The sequence below is a fragment of the Alexandromys fortis genome, unplaced genomic scaffold (assembly GCF_014885135.2).
Source record: "Alexandromys fortis isolate MF-2015 unplaced genomic scaffold, M_Fortis_MF-2015_v1.1 scaffold_0, whole genome shotgun sequence".
NCBI lineage: Eukaryota > Metazoa > Chordata > Mammalia > Rodentia > Cricetidae > Alexandromys > Alexandromys fortis.
Genome location: NW_026067949.1, coordinates 45,725,710 through 45,743,159, shown reverse-complemented (window position 1 = coordinate 45,743,159; position 17,450 = coordinate 45,725,710). Strand labels below are relative to the sequence as shown.

The window sequence follows — 17,450 nt, the reverse complement described above, 5'->3', positions numbered from 1 at the left end:
CTTCTGGAACTGGGGTTACAGGTGGTGGTGAGCTGCCTAACATGGGTGCTGGGAACTGTATTCAGGTACACTGGAAAAACAAGAAAATACTTAACTGATAGTCCATCTCTCCATCCCTGTGAATACCTTTTTAAATATTTTGCTTCCGTATAAAACAATCTTGTGAATTGTGAGGTCCAAGCATTTCTCAGAGACCTGCCAGAAAGGGCCACTTCCCTTGGTGTGTACCTGTGGTTATATATCAAAGCCCATGCTTACCTCCAGGCTCCTTTGGTCCTTATTCAGGTACATGTACCTCTAATGCATTTTGAAGCCCACACTAGCATCCTGTCCCTTCTCACCTCCCCCTCTAAACACCCAGGTTGCTGCGGCTCACAGGGTTCACTCCCCTTGGCTACCTGTGTTCCTTATACATGATTTTTTTTCATGCCCATTTCTCTAGCCCTGACCATGGCTGTCTGCTTCTTTTTCTCTCTGTTCTTGACCATACAAATGCTTCTGGCTGTTTTCTCTCTTATATATAATAAAAACCTTCTTGCCATTCATAAAGTAGCTATTTCAGTCATTTCTTTACTGTGCCCTCTCTTACATCTGGTGCTGAGACCTGGGGGTCTAAGTAAAGACAGAGAAGCTGACAAAACTGACCGATCCACGGGTGGGAGGAAAGTTTTTACTATAAATATAAGATATAGAATAGTCAGAGGCCTTTGGGAAATTCTGAAACAGCCAGGACAATGTCTCGGAGGCAGAGAGGAAAGGGGCAGACTGTCAAATGCCAGAGCTACCTCTCTCTGGAGAAGAGAGAAGAGCTGGAGTAAGAAAAACCTCATGGGTCATACAGAAAAGCAGTAGCTGCGGGGTAGGGGAAGGAATTCTGTGAACTGGAGCAGTCTGGTAGGGACCAAGGAGCCGGTAGATTAGCACTGGCGTTGGACATGCACTGTAGTACTTGGAACCAGATGCCTCATCCACCAGAGGAAGGGGAGATGGGGTGGTAGCTCTTGATGGCAGACAGAAATCCATTTCACAGACTCCTGAGGAATGCTGGAAGTATCCACCAGCAATCCTTCTCTTTCTCCTTGTTTCCCTGACAAAAATCCACAGGATACCATTCTCCTCCCCTGAACCCTGAGCCTCAACCACACTAAACTGTTAATGGACTTCTTTATATCCTGCAACTTCACAAGGATGATCCCAAACTATTCATCCCCCTGCCTCCACCTCCTAAGTGATGGGATTGTAGGTATACACCACCACGCCATTCCACTATTATTTTTTTAGACCACACTGATAGAGTAATAAATAGAAGCAGCAGCAGCATTTACAACAAGCATATCTTTAGATATTTGTTGGCACCAAGCAACACACAGTACTGGGCGATGCTGAAAGCACATGCACAAATTATATTTAACAAAGGCAACCATGTTTAGAATCCTGATTTATGTTTAATGGCTTCAGACTACACCGATGCCAACATCCTAAACAACATAGAAAATCATTAGTAGGTCTTTAAATGTAGGTTGAATTTCCCTCTACATTACGAATGAGGTGCTCTAACATAAATTCCTGTTTGCTTTTGCTCTTGCATTGGTGACGATTCCTATCGGGCAGACAGACTGCAGTCTTGCTTTTGCTGGCACTTTGGAATGTTGCAGAAAAGTAGTAGGCAGAGCCTTTGCTATTGTGGAGACCCACGGTCGGAGCAGTAGCCTTCAGAGACCATCTTCTTCAGTCATCTCCTCCACAGATCTTCAGGAGTACGTCTCTGTAGTCTCCAGAAGTATCTGACTGCAAAGGACAGGACAAACAGAGAAGAATATGCCGTAAACAATGGGGGAGTTAGAGGTGAATGAGACCCCACAGTGTTAGGGAATTCCCTTGGACAGGAGACGGGCGAGCTCCCCTGTTCGGCACAGCACACGTCATTCTTTCGTGGTGAGTGCAGCTCCGCTCCTACCTATGTTGTTCTCTGCAATATATAATGTTCACATCCTCCTGAACTTCAACTAGGACTTTAAAAAAAAAAGGAACAAGGTTTCAAAGATTACATGATATTACATAGTAGGTGCTAACAAAACACCTAAAAACTACAGTTTAGTAACAATGAGTGTTAATTTGGCACTCCTATTTGCAACTCAAACACTTACCGTGGAGAACTGGAGGTGTTACTCAATGGTTAATGTTCATAAGGCACTGGATCGAATTTCCAACATAAAAAGCTCAAAGGAAAAGTTTAACTATGGCAAACCTTATACAAACTTTATGCAGCAGAGTATGAACTCTATTTCAATGCAGTAACTAAATGAGAAATACAGAGGGTAAGAAAGGTGCCCTCAAATCAGAGAGCCTGGTCGTTCATTCTTGTTGTGTAAGTGTCCCCAGAGATTCAAACGTTCCATCCCGCAGGGAAGCTCCTTAAGCTGGAAGGTAAGGAACTCAAAAGCTTTAGGAAGTCCCTGAATCTGACCACATTCATCAGGCCCCTCCCTGCCAGAGTGAGCAATAAAAGATGAGAGTCCCTCCCAGACAAGCCATGCTGCAAAGACTGTGAGACAAGACCAACTACCTAGGAGAAGCAGTAACTAGCTGAGCTGCCTAAAAGATTTAGACTGAGTCACTTGGAAAGGACACCTCTAACCTTCTGAGCTGCCTGCAGGGCTGTGCAGTATGCCCCAAGTTCCCAGCTTTGTGAGCGGTCACCCACGCTGGGGTGGGCCTTGGCATAGCAGTCTTTGAGTCATTTCTGATCCTGTAGGTAACCACTCACCCACATTCCTGTCAGTAACCTCAATAAATCTCACTGATTCAGGACCTTGGTGGTGTCTGTACTTTGGTCTATCATGGGATCCCTATCTGGGGCTAGAGGGCATGTGTTGTGTCACATCACAACTCCACTCTGCACTGGTGAGAGGCGCCACAGCCCCGAGAAGAGCCTTAGCAGCCCCTAAGCCAGCAGAGGAGGTTCTGGTTGCCAGCTGAAGGGGTTAGTGCACAGTGGTCACATTCTCTTTGCAAAAGACAGCAGTAGAGGCAAAAATCTCATCTTTTTACCTGGATTTCCTTAAAACTTCTTATTTGTTTCTGTTTAACCCGGTCTGTGACCACTTCTCACCACTTAAGTTTATATGTAGAAAGGGGTAGCTAGGGTAGATTTAGAGTAAGGTCACTGAGTGGTAAAGTCACTGAGTGGAGATGGTGGGCGTAGTGTCATAGTAGGAGACACAACAGAACGAATGCACATCCTGCTGTTGCTGCAGGTAGTGGAATGAATTCTTCCCTCTCTTCCTTTGCCACATGCAGCCCTCATTCAAACTGATGGCAGCCAATCACACACACAGGAGGTAGAGAGGATGGGAGCCGTAGTATTTCACAGCACAGACTGGACTCTTCGTGACTGATTTTTCTTTTTATCAAACTACAGATAGTTTAAATGTCCCCTAACACAATGAGCCTCCCTCACCCAGACCATGGGGGGGACGGAGAGCCACGGCTTAATCAAATTTTCTGGTTGGCCGAGGGCGAAGCAGAAGCCCCCCTGGTGCATCAACCTTGTTACTGACAATTGTTATAAAACGTATGAGTCTGCTTTTCTGCTTTGGCAAGCACAATGCGGTTAACGCTATTGAATCTTCCTATGATGACTGAAGCTATTGTAACGTGTCAGGATCAATCCAAATGGAATCCAGTGTGGGCTGCTGACGAAACCCATGCTAAGCCCCAGGGAGACCCTGCTGCTCTTTGGGATCAGTTATGATTTCAACTTACCCACGCATCTTTCTCTGTCAAAGTTTAGCATGGAAACAAAGGCTCCAGTTTGAAAAGCACAAAGGACTTGGTGAGTAGATCTATCTGACTGGTTGAAGTGAAAGCATTTGTTAAAAAAAAAAAAATCATTTGTGGGCCCTCAGGCTAGAATGCTCCCAAGGAGCTCAGAGACACCCAGGTCAACATCTGTGCCTGGTTAAGGGTGTCTGTCACCGGTAGGGCTGCATCCAACTACTCAGTGTGACACAGGAATATGGCCTGGGCCAGGCCTTCCCAGTGGTCATGCTGGGCATCACACTCCTCAGGGAGCAGGCTTTCAGAGTCCCAGAAACTGGAGGGGTAGATCCTGCCAAGAATCGGGATGCGCACAGTATAAATAATCCTGCAGCTGTGCATCCATCTTGGGACTCTCAACACTTCCTGCCGGCTGCTGATTGCTATCCCATTTGTCCTGGGCTCTCTGGGCGCTGGTTCTCAGCAGGTACCAACCTGAGTCTACAAAGCTGACTTTTCTGAGCAAGTTTGTAGAGAATCTAAAAACTCAGAGGTAGGAGAGTCATTCAGCCTATGGGGCCCAGGTGGAGCCAATCCCAGACTCAACCTCTGCGTGTAGTCAATGTGGTACTGGGTGACTGGGCTGGTTAAACAGCCTTAATCAATCATTGAGGGGAAAAGTCTGGGTTAATTCTCTCAAGTATCTCAGACTATTGGACATGCAGTGCCCACAGAAGCCAGAAAAGACTATCAGATCCTCTGGGACTGGAGCTGTAGATGGTTGCCACGTGGGTGCTAGGAACCAAATCCAGGTCCTCTGCAAGAGCAACGAATGCTCTTAACCACTGAGCCATCGCTTCAGTCCCAGTCCCTCCTTTAGCGGATGTTTCGGTAGAACTGTTTTAAACTCAGAAGACACATGGACAAGGAGAGAGGAATCTAATCAGATCTAGCTATGCTTGAAGGACTGGGAAAGGAAGATGATGAGCAGAGGAAGGGGAATTATGCCTTGCTATTTCCAGAGCAGACTTACCTGAATGGCTGAGTATAGAGAGTAGCCATAATGCTTCTTGAACTCCTGTCGGATGTCCAGAAGGTCGGTCTCTGATCTGGAAACCATAATTCTGTTGAGAGTGAACTCATCCGTTCCAGCGCCCTGGTATCACAACGGCATGCGGAAATTCCGTTATGAGAGAGAAGTCATCGTGCACAAAACCCTTCACCATAGTAACGCCTCTTCCTTCATTTAGCACTAAACCCCACCACCCATTTGTTAGACAAGTGTGTGTTGAGCCCCTGTAATGAGCATAGCCATGCTACGAAAACCACAGAGAAGATATCCCCATGAGCCTTCCATGCTACGAAGGATCAGGCTAGAAAACAAGGCGCTGAAAATTAGTCTGGTACCAATCCCAGCATGCAGGGGGGGTAGGCACAAAATTCCAGCCCTAGCTGTGGAGCGACTGGTAACTGTTAGCTGCTGGGGGAAGAAAGGGGCAGTGTTCTCTAAACGTGTAGCCGCTGCTAAGGTTCCCATGCTCCAGTGCAAGGCTACACAAGCAAGAATATTAGGGCAGCTCAAATTGACCTTCATCAAAAAATGAAAAAAAAAAAAAAAAAGGACTCAAAGTTGGGTACAAAGGGAAGAGGAGTGGATTCTGGAAGAGCTGGTGGTGGAAGGGTAAATATCATCAAAGCATGTACCAACTTCTCTATGAGCTAATAAAATTGTTAAATAAAAAGTAATTAAAATTAGTCTGACAGATGGGAGATATTGGGTTTGATAGACGTGTGTTTTAGCGAAGCCTGAGAAAGACTAAAGATTAGGAAAGGTCTGCTCTAGAAAGTGACGTACATGCTGGAGGCTAAAATAATCAGGTGGGAGTATGCTGGACACGTGAGGTACACCTGTGAACCTGCGATCCCAGCCCTGGAGAGACTGCGGCAGAGACGCCAAGGCACGCACGCTAGGAAGGAGGAGGAGATTTGTGCAGGAAGCAAAAATCGTTCTAGCAAAAGGCTCTCCTCTCTGTGGTGTGTGTGTGTGTGCGTGTGTGTGTGTGCATGTGCGTGTGTATGAAAGTATGAAACTTTAGGACAAGAGAGAACACCACATCTGAGGATATGTTAATAATGAACAACGGCAAATGATGCGTCTGGAAGATCTAGATCTTGTTAACCATGAGATAACATTCTAACTGTATCCCACACACATAGGTAGAACTGTTGCAATATTTTAAACTAACAGTGCTGAGATTAGATCTTATCTGTGGTTGTTTTCAAGACAGTCAGTTGGCAATATGAAGCAGATCACAGGGAGGACCAGAAAGAGGACAGGCATAAGAGGAGAGACCCTGAGACCCACCCAGATGTGACCAGTGCAGTAAAGAGATGGCCATGGCAGAGCTGGAGAAAAGAGGGAGACATGAGAGATGCTTGCCGTTGGGCAGACAATGGGGAAAGAGCACGGACAAGCTGAAGGAAGCTGTTAGTTGAATGCTGGCTCTGTTGATTGATGTATCCAACAAATGCCAGCTGGACATCAACTGTGTACCAGGCATTCTCCTCTGCGCCATGCACACAGACACGAATGGATTCTGTCCCCATAGAGTTTATTTTCTACTAGATGGAGATAGCAAACTATCTGATTATTTTAATGAATATTAAAAAGAACAAGAAACAAAGCCCAGGGAAATAGAATGCGGAGTGACAGAAAGAGAACAGTTGGCCACATCGCCGAGGGAGGGTTCTTTCAAGAGGAGACATTTGAGACCTGAAAAGACGAGGAAAAGCCAGCCACATCTCAGGTGGAGGAACCCTACAGATGGGAAAGACAAATACAGAGACGCCAATGGAGAGACAGCCTTGGTGACCAGGGAACGGCAAGAAGTAGGAGGTGGTTGAGGCAGAAGGAACAAGGCTGGGAAGGTCATGTTCGATTTCCAGAGCTGAGCAAGGCCAGTTCTGGCAGGTACAGCTATGAGCACTGGACACAGGAGCCAGGATGGGTGGCAGAATGAGGCGAGGGGAATGACATGTTCAGTCGGATGTTATTATTACAGCCACGGGAAATGTCCACTAAGACCGAGGAAGCATTTCCTCTGAGCTTAGACGGGTTGTAGGGAATGAAGCCATGAAAAGAACGCGAGTCATCGGTATCCTGCTCAGGGTGCTGCTGACTCAGCTGGGTTCACTTGAGTAGGAGCACTGGAGAGGCCGTGTCTCTCAGCGGCTGTTTGAGGTTTACATTCTACAAGTTCTACTTCCTACACAAAGGAAGTGGGGGAAATGATTCAGCTAACGTTTTACAAGCTACCTCCATCCTGACTGGCGCATTTATTATTATACTCTGAGGCAAATTAGTAGAAAAATTAGCTACAAAAAGAAACTCACTGAAATGGAAAAGAAATATGATAGTCCACCAATATTAAACAGCATTTTTTTTCTCCATGAGGGATTTTATCTATGAGTGCAACACTAAAATTCCAGACCAACCTTCAAAGCCTGATGAAGTCTTTCCGCTAAAAAAGCCGGGGTGTTCCTCGTACAATGTACTGTTTGTTGTTAAATAAAAAAAAAAAAAAAGTAACGATTAGTTTCACTTAATAGAAACCAAGTCCATCTCAGTACTGACTTTTACTTAGAATGAGAGAAAAGCTGCTAATCCTGGATTTCAAAGCCTTATAATGTCATATTTGCACCTTTAGGATGGGAGTTATCTTCAGCCACGGGGAAGATAAAATTATATGCCAAAGACACTCCCACATTGTCTGACTCATCTCCACATGTCAGACACACTGCACCCCTCGTTCTCCTCATCATAACCCCTGCCATGATAAAAAAAAAAAACCCACCCCAACTGAGCTCAAGGCTCTCCAATTTCATACCTCTGTGTCAGACACACAGAGGGTCCAAGATCGAGCTTGAATAAAGGGTCTTTGCTTTTGCATATGGGTTTGGTAGTGTTTGGGGAACTCCGTAATCTGGACATAACAAATTATCTCCCCACAGCTAAACACATACGTGCCTTCTGGGCATAGTCCTGCCTCTTTATATTCTAAAGTGGAAGATGTGTTCTTTGTATCTGAAAATAAGGGAAGTGGCAGTAACTTAGCAATAAGGAAACTTACTTTAGCACCCAGCATCATCGGAAGGGAAGCTGGAGGATCCACTTCAATTATAACCAGCACCAAAGTTCACAATTGCCTATTTCCTGGCCAAACTGTAACTTGGCAACAGCTCCTAAATTCTGGCTTGCCGAGATCTTGAGCAAGCATTAAAATGAAGGCCATATCTTTTCATCCATTCACCTCACAAACTCAACTGCTCACAGTTCAAGGAAGTAAAACTGACCCCCACCAAGTGTGTCACCAAGGGGATGAACCTGCCTTGAAGCATTGTCAAAGGTTTAAAGGAGATGACACTGGTGAGGAGTTTAATGTGGTACCCAGTACACAGAAGCCGCCTAAAAATAAAATTTCAAGCATCCTAGTTAGGAGTCCCTCTTGAGAGGTGAGAATTGGCAACTGGAGGAAGAATCCCGGGTACCACTTCACGGAAGAGGTCAAGAATGCTGCTGTCTTTGCGTAGTGCCTCATCCTTTGATCTCACCTTTCTTTTGAAGTGCTCTCTTAGTGCCTGGGGGAACAAACTGTGAGACCTCACCGCACGTACAGCAGCATTTCCGACCACTCATTAGTGAATGTGTCTTTGTGGGCATGGATTCAGCCTGATTCCTCAACCAAAGAGGAAGAGATCTATAGCTCTGACCTTGTCTCCAGTCTGAGAGGAAACTGATGTCTTCCAGACTTAACCACATACAGTAGGATACCAAATTGATTAGGGCTCAGTTTCAACAAGGCTCAATAAAAATGCCAGTAGCATGTAATATTCAGCTTTCAAGAGAATATAATCTAGACAGGATAACAAGCCAATACAGATTTTAAAGGCAAGGTAGGAAGCAAGTACATAACTTTTCCATGCATTATTTAGCAATATTTGTTGAGATAGCTGTTTTTACCGTAGACTGCTGGGGGTTGTAAAGCACAGAGACGGATCAGTTAGGATGCTTAAAATTAGCTCACCCTGACACTGACTTCAAAGAAGGAGAAACAATGTCACACATTAGTACTCTAGGGCTTACCTATGGCCAGCAGCAGGTCTTCAAAATGCCCAGATAATTCTCCTTTAATGCTGTCCTCAATGTCCTTCTGGCTAATATTTCTGTACTCATCAAATGCTAAAAAGGAGCACCAAAAATTTTTAAAGCATCCCTGAGGGCCACACATGAATATATTTTACATTTAAAATGGCAAGATGCAGCAGATGAACCAGCAAGTTCAGAATCTCAGCCGTTAAAAGTTGAGCGCGATGAAGACTGAACTCCTTAGGCCATTTCTTCAGTCGTCTCCCGTCCCCTCCAGCTTGAAGCAGTTAAAATAGTCTGAAACGTTCTGTGACAAATAACTTATCTGTTTTAAAATTATAGCACCCCCAGGAACCAATGCTGTGGCCAGAGGTCAGATGTGCTTTACATGATGAAAAAAGTTGACTGGAAAGATTTCTTAAAACATTTAATATTAATTTTATGTTATGTGTGTGTGCACATGTACACACACACACATGCACTCACGCATGTAAGCACATGTGTGGAGGTCAGAGGACAACTTTTAGGAGTTGAATTTCTCCTCCCATGACATGGGTTCCAGGGACCAAACTCAAGGGCCACCTTCATGATGGCAAACACCTTTACCAGAGGAGTCATCTTCTAGCCCTGTCTGGGAGGGTTTGGATTTCTTGTGCTGAGGAAATCAGTCTCTAAGGCACTATGGCCCCCTTCCCACCGACCAGAAGCAATTCAAATTTCTTGATCAGTATTGGCTTTAAGTAAACCAGTACATATGTGATCTAGTGTACAGCAAGATTTCATAAGTCAAGTAAATTTCTTTCCAAGGTTTTTGTTGATGCTTTTTGTTTTCTGTTTTGTTTTGTTTTGAGATGGGAGTCTTACTTATGTATCCCTAGCTGGCCTGGAACTTGCAGAAATCCTACCTCTGGTAGGATTAAAGGCATAGGTCATTTAATATATTTTTTTAAAAAAATTGGTAAGAGATACAGGAGTCACTCTATCTCTGTGTTTCAAACCACGACCTTAGTAATATTGCACCATTATATCCCAAAAAATCACTGTTGAAGTTAAAGAAGTACAATTTCAGAATTAAAAGTCGCAGCAAAAGCCTTCTATTTTCTCAGTTCAGCATCAGGTTAGTCCTGCACTGCTGTTCTCTAAACCTGGAAGCCATTGCTATAATATGGTCACACTAAATGGAGCTCCGTGCTTCTAGAACAGCTCAGGGAGACACATGAGGGAGAGGGCGGGTGGGACCCAGTCACTGGTCCAGGAAGAAGAGCTGGTTCTCCCTCCCACTGATTTCCATTCATACCAGAGAGAAGCTACTGTCATCACCATTAATCCATCCACCAAACCCTCTCTCATCACCGTTAATCAAACAATAAAACTCCCTTTCAATGCCTGACCTTTTCAGAGGGTGGCAGAGCTGGCAGAGATAGGGGAGGAGTTTGGTAACCAGCGCCTCCTCCCCACAGCAGCCAGCCTTGCTGCTCTCAGCAGGGTAGCCTCTCTCTTCTCCACTCTCATCTATTGCCTGCTACTCACAGGGTAGGCAACCTACTCAGTCTTCAGGGCAAAACGAAAGAGAATGTCGGTACTGCCTTCAGTTAAAACGCAACTTCTCCATTTGGTTTCCTAAGAAGTTTTCTACGTAAACTGTGAAGACAGCTGGAAAAACAATGTAGAGCAAGAGACGTGAGTCGTACTTAGTTTCAGCTGAGGGAAGCTCCGGAGACACAGGATCTCGGTGAATTTGTCTTCATCCGTGCCCCATTTGTTCTCACCGGCATTATAGAGGATCTGGACAGATGAAAGAAACCCGGGATGTCGTCACAAATGCACATCTTTCTCTATTCAAGGGGAAGAATGGGGATTTTACTTGACTTGACTTCAGTGACCAATAAAACCACCTAGGATCCAGACTTCAAATCTGAAGGTCAAATGCAGGACCTGGTGGTGGCAGTGGTGGGTGGTCACCACCACAGTGGCTGGCAGAGGCTGGGCTGGATGATAGTTGTCCCCAGGCTTTGACTTAGACAGGACAAGAGAGGACAGGCCTGGGCAGTGCCATCTTTTGCAGAAGCCATCAACGGTGTGTGTAAAAGAGACATTCTCCTGGCTGTTACTAACCTGGGCATCTTTTTTGGCCAGATGTTCATCCACTTTCAGACTTTCATCTCTTCTACCCTAAACCAGCAGGGATGATTAAAAAAAAAATAAGGTCAATCCTTTAAGGACACAGAACTCAAACCAGCAGTTCATTTTTTAAAAAAATGTAAACATGTAGCAGAGAAGCATCGGGCACCCTTGGCTGCAAATCTGTCTCTGTCACTGATAGTCAGCGTAGCAGGCACACAGTCTAGGGCCTCCGTCTCCTCTGGAAGCTCAAAGGTGTTAGGATGGAATGACAAGTCACAAACAGAAAATACTTACAAAACATATTTGATAAAAGACGAATACTCAAAATATATGAAGAACTTTAGAGGCCCAGTAAGAAAATAATAAACAACCCAATTTAAAAGAGAATAAAAGATCCAAGGGGTCGTCTCAGCAAAGCAAATGTGTAAAGAGCAGGAGAGCTGTGGAAAGCACTTTGCATCCTGGCCCTGGGGACTAACACAGGATCTACCGACAACACCAAACGCTGGGGAAGACCGGAAGCAACAGGGGCTCTGTGTTCGTTGCTAGTGGAGACGTAAGGTGTCACATGCGCTTTGAGAGACCATCCAGCAGTTTCTTGCGTTGCTGGGTATGTCCTTACAGTATGGTGCAGCGACTGTGCTCCTTGACATTCACCCAAGCAAGCTGGACACACGTCCATACAAAAGCTTGCATATAAATATTTAACTGTTTACAACTGACAAAAGTTGGAAGCAACCAAGTTACCTTTCAACTGATTGTTTATACAACAAAGTACTATTTGGTAAAATTAGACGCAAGCTGGTCGGTTGTAAAAAAAAATGCAATATCCATTATACGGGTAAACTGCCATTTGCTATTTGAGGTCACTGAGAAGTTGGCTCTGGAAACAACACTGATTCTCCATGTTCAGGCTCAAGCATGTTTATGTCATGTGTCTTCCCAATGCCCCTGTCCTGTGTCAGGCTGACCCCCTGACTCTTGGAAACCAGCAAACAACTAAAGGCGCTAAAACATCTTGTTTTTTGAGAATAACTAAAACACATGCTATCTCCATCCAAAGGTGATTTTTGTCTATCCCATACTATTACGATGTCCACAGTGGGAAAGAGGAGGCTGAAACTCACTGTGGAGAACACTCTGCCCTGCCAGGAACTTTTCTTACGCGTGACTGGGCAGGGCATCCCCAGTCATTTGTGCTAGCTCAGTGGTTCTTAACCTTCCTAATGCCGCAACCCTCAGCAGTTCCTCGCGGTGTAGTGACTCACAACCATAAAATTATTTTGTTGTTATTTCATAACTGTAATTTTGCTACTGTTATGAGCCGTAATGGAAATAGCTGATGTGCAACCCCAAAGGGGTCACGGTCCACAGGTTGAGAAGCACTGTGCTAGATGGTAATAGTCTATTTGCTGCCTGGTGATTGTTCTTTTGCTTGGAATGGGGCCCAGGACTCTCATCCCAGAATTCGAGCTGGCTGTTTCAACTGGCTTTTCCCATTTGACTTCTGCTGGATCTTTGTGATCACCAATTTGACAGGGTTACCTTTTGTTACTCTCTTTAGTGGGATGCTTCAGTGGTTTCTGCTGGATGGTGAGTGCCCAATTTGATGTTTTTCTGTCTCTCTGCTGCTACTTTTGATTTATCTTTCATTTTTGCTTGCTATATGCTTGGGCAATTCACTTGTTCAAAATAACTACACCCCAGCTATCATAGGTGGGTCTGCTAACTGTTGGGAGCTGATCTGGAAAGACTTTGTAAGAAATGACGTCAACTACTGGACACTATGCAGGAGGCAAACCAGAAGCAGAAAAGATGAGTAGCTCCTGTGGAGAGGAGAAGGACGACAGAAACAGGCAGAAGACAGACTTCCTGAAGCAGTGGAACCATTCCGCATGAGACTGCAACGGCCGTACGTTCATACATTTGTTAAAGTCCACGGACCATTTGAGTAAACCCTAACGGGCTAATCCCCTTCTATGCACTCAGCACCTCACTTACTCTCACTTAACCTTCAGAACACCTTAAGGGGTTAATACTATCTGAAGTGTAATTTCACAGGCATGAACACGAATTCCTAAAAGCTTCCGGGGACTTGTGCAGGTACAGAAAGCCATTAGGCTGTGGGAGGGTCCCGTTCTGTTTGATGTCAAACCAGCCCTGGAGCTCTCTTACTCCTTCCTGCTTACTGCGGGTGAGCTCATATCACACATGGAGATGTGCACGGCCTAGACCTTGTCTGCCACCGCCTTTCATCTGTTCGGGTCTGTGGATTCAACCTTCCCGAGGTTTGCAGCAGTTAAAACACCTCAAGCTATAATGAGGGTGAATTATTTCCAAGCTGCATGATACCTCACTTTAGCAAGTGCTGCTTCAGCCGTCATGCTGAGCCACTGGGGACTTGCTCACACATCAGGCACTGTGTAAATCAGCTGCAAGAAATCAGCGAGACAGGGCTTCAATCACGTCCTCTCTTAGACGAGCCCGGGAATATGTCTCATCCTTGATTTTATCATCTTGGTTTTTATGTGTATGGGTGTTTAGCCTGCATGTGTGTTTGGGCACCATATGCATGTCTGTGCCCATACACACATGCCTGAAGAGGGAACAGGATCCCCTGGGACTGGAATTACAGGTGATTGTGAGCCAACACGTGAGTGTTGAAACTCCAACCTTGTTCCTCTGAAGAGCAGTCACTACTCTTAACTGCTGAGCCATTTCTCCAGCCCCAACTTCAGCATCTTTCAAATATATAGATTATTGATTACTATGTGCACAGTGCAAGTGTAGAGGTCAGAGAACTACCCTATAGAGGTGATTCCCTCTCTACCCACTTTTCCGTGGGCTCAAGAGATGGAACCCTGGCTGCCAGAGTCATCGGCAAGTTCCTTTACCTGTGACAGTGCCCCGGCAGGTCCCATCTTTACTACTAAAATCAAGGACCTTCCAAGTAAAGTGAGCCAAGGCCTCCTCTGCTCACGTCTGTCTTTTCCAAGATCACAGGGACAAAGCCCTGAAACAGATACTTTGTTTCTGGATTTACTACCCGTCTCTGAGAACAGTTCTTCTATGTCTTTACACTTAATTTAAACAAAATAAGTATTCTTTGGGATCCAGAAGGAAATCTACATGTTTTAAAGGTGCAAACACGCTGAAAACGAGCAATTACGAGTTTCTGTGGGTGGCAAAGAGGAACAGCGTGCTGTGAATCTCAGTGGAATCATTTCTAATCTACAGACAGATCTGACCCAACCAAGCCTTCTTGTTGTACTTAAGTCCCCAGATGAGCATTTGTGATCTTTGTTAAATCTGTTATTGATGTTGGCAATGCAAATGTGATGTGAACGAATCATTTCACAGGAAAATGGAACACCCGCTCTATTCGGTTTTGTTAACTTCCTGAAAATGATTTCTGAGCTTGCGGCTTATTGGGGAAGGCAAATAATAAAAGGTAAAACCTTACATCTGCCAGAGTCAGCAGAGCTTTCCGGAAGTCACCAGATGTTTCAGAACTAATGTCATCTCCAAGACTCTTCTTATACACTGAAACCAAACAAGAATGAGATTCAGTCATGAGAAACAGAAACGGCTACTACACATTAGCATACTACACAGAGGCATAACAGCTGTGGTTGTTTGAAAGAAAACGGCCCCCATAGGGAGTGGCACTACGAGGAGTTGTGGCCTTGTTGGAGCAGATATGGTCTTGTTGGAGGAAGTGTGTCATTGTGGAGGCGGGCTTTGCAGTTTCATATATGCTCAAGCCACGTCCAGTGAGACAGAACACTTCCTGTTGCCTGTGAGTGAAGATGTGAGACCTCTCAGCTACCTCTCTAGCACTACGTCTGCCTGCACGCTGCCTTGCTTCCCACCATGACAATAACAGGCTAAATCTCTGAACTGTAAGTGAATCACCCCAATTAAATGTTTTCCTTTATCAGAGTTGCCATGGTCATGGCGTCTCTTCACAGCAATAGAAACCCTAACTAAGACAGTAGGGTAAGAGTGCAGATGGTGTTGCATTAGGAAGGGGTTTGAGCTAGAACATAAGAGTTCTGGATCCCTGATCCGTGTTCTTTCACACACCAGTAACTTCAGAATACTGGGGAAAGTTGTTAGCTGTTTATTTAGACTATTGTGTCATTTCGTTGATGAGAGAGCTTGTTACTTTTATGAAAGCTAAGTTGATGACCTCCTGCGATAGATTTGTATGCATGGGTCACATGTCCCATTTCCCATTATAGGACTCCATAAAAACTTTATACTCTTTATTAGACGTGTGTGTGTGTGTGTGTGTGTATGTGTGTGTGTGATACACATACATGCACTGTGGCAGAGGACAACTTTTGGAATAAGTTCTCCCCTACCGTGAGTCCCTGGAATTAAAACTACATTTCCAGGCTTGGAAGAATGTGTGCTTACCCACTGAAGTCATCTTACCAGGCCAAACACTTAAGCATCGTAAGCACTAATTATGTACCCACCTGTGCCTATTATTAGCCAGTTCTCTCGTCTACTTCAAATTCACGTGCTTCCTGTTAAGATTCCCTGATGGCTGGGAGTGAAGGGAGACTGGTGGGCAGGGAGAGAAAGAAATGTGTGTTGCCCACCTGCCTTTTCTGTTAGTGCCACCCTGAGAGGCAGCCATGGCCTCTGCAGCAAGCTGTGTGCAACATTGCAGAGACACCAGCTTCAGACAGGTGGGGTCCTCTTCCTGGAAATCTGAATTCTTCCTTACGCTTATCTTCTGAGTTCCTGGGGTACCAAAACCAGACAGGTGGTACCATCCTCCCAAATTTACAATTTCAATTAAACCCAACTTCTTTGCCATGGAGTCCTTATCTCTGGAAGTATTTGGTATATTACCCTCTGTCTTCTATTTCTGTTTTTTTTTTTCTGTTTTCCAAAAGTAGGGATGCAATTATCTCTGATAAACTCTCTCTGTTAAAATACCTAGTGTTGTTTGTGGGTTTTTTTTTTCTGATTGGACTCTAATTAGAGCATCAATAACAAATTAGTCACCTATAGTTGAAGTACCTATCATTTAATAATTTCCCAAAATAACCTTTCTAATCCCCATCTGGGGTCCAGGATTCCCGTTTTTGTGGGCTTCTCTTACAGCAAAAGTGAACCTCTTATAAACACAAGTTTAGAAAGCCTGGCACCATCACGGTACTTAGAGAACTCTATGGGGCTTTTGTGTAATTGAGTTGCTCTTTGGTCCTTCGTTCTTGGGACAAATCTTCACTTTCCTCTCGTAACTGAGTCTCTTATTAACGTTATTCTTCTGAGTTTTACTAACAAGATAACTGAGAATAGAAAGCAGTAGGATTAGAAAGGTTTCGAGTCACATGACATAGTCTCATCTCAACCTCTGAGGGAAGCCTATAGGCTGAGCTCAATCACAGGGACAATGATTCAACCAATCACATTTGAGTAACAAACGCTGATTAAAACCAATGGCTCCCAGTGTTCAAGTGAGCACGTGGGTGGTGAGTGCTGTCAATATGCCGAGGGGGGAAGATTTCTAGGAGCCTCTCAGACCCCTCTGTGTGTCTTGTCATTTGGCTGGCCATGACTTACTTCCTTCATAACACCACTGTCATTGGGAGGATGGTACTTTCTGGAGTTCAGGGTGACTTTTAGTGAGCTACTAAACCTGAATGGACAGGGAGAACCCTGGATGTGTAGGCCACTGGTTAGACTCATGTGTGGCCTGGGAACGTCTGAGCTTGTGACTGAGTTGATGGGAGGTGACGGAGGTTTTCATACTACCTCTGAGTAGAGGCAGAATTACAGTGTGAGGGCCTGATTTTCACACAGACTTTTAGGACGTCAGCCAATTATATTGAACCTAAATGCTCAGCACATCCTCTAAATGGCTTACCAAATTTCCCATACCAAAAATCATGATTCTGAGTGGTTTTTAACTTACAGAAGAAGTATACGATGACTCGAGACTCTAAGATTGATGAAAATGGTTGATTAATGAAGTGGTTGCTGAGGACAAAGTCCTCTGAAGCGATACTGCTGTAAATGCAGGATGTGATGTGGCAGATCATATTCTAACTTTCCCTGGAAATGCACAGTTCATATCAGAATACACATCTCTTTCCATGGCCTTCTCAGAATACACATCTCTTTCCCTATCTCTGGCCTTCTCAAGATGCTTTATGATAGGCGAGATGCTCGGAGCAGCAACTTGGCTCACACATGTGCTATCAGTGGTAAAGGCAAGAAGAAGACAAGGTCACCTGTATAATAGGCCTGCGAGATCTCCTTCATCTGCCGGCTTGTCCTGGTGGTTAAGATTTCAATCAAGGCATCTTCATCAGTCCCAGTTCCCTAACAAGGAAAAAAAATCTAAATTTTAGAACACTTAAAAATCTTAATTTCATGCTTTTCAGCCTTAATATCTTAT

At 44.7% G+C, this 17,450-nt stretch overlaps 1 protein-coding gene across 1 annotated transcript in view; it reads right to left on the bottom strand.

Moving 5' to 3' along the window:
• Positions 1 to 1,316: 1,316 nt before the first annotated feature.
• Anxa3 (annexin A3) overlaps positions 1,317 to 17,450 on the bottom strand; it is a 43,177-nt gene continuing 27,043 nt past the window's right edge. Inside the window, exons 6-13 of the mRNA XM_050150121.1 lie at positions 17,284 to 17,374; positions 14,493 to 14,572; positions 11,021 to 11,077; positions 10,597 to 10,690; positions 8,903 to 8,998; positions 7,255 to 7,313; positions 4,793 to 4,915; positions 1,317 to 1,788 (exon numbers count right to left, since the gene is read on the bottom strand). Of these exons, the coding sequence (XP_050006078.1) occupies positions 1,729 to 1,788; positions 4,793 to 4,915; positions 7,255 to 7,313; positions 8,903 to 8,998; positions 10,597 to 10,690; positions 11,021 to 11,077; positions 14,493 to 14,572; positions 17,284 to 17,374 (660 nt within the window). The 3' untranslated portion in view covers positions 1,317 to 1,728. The remainder of the gene's footprint in view (positions 1,789 to 4,792; positions 4,916 to 7,254; positions 7,314 to 8,902; positions 8,999 to 10,596; positions 10,691 to 11,020; positions 11,078 to 14,492; positions 14,573 to 17,283; positions 17,375 to 17,450) is intronic.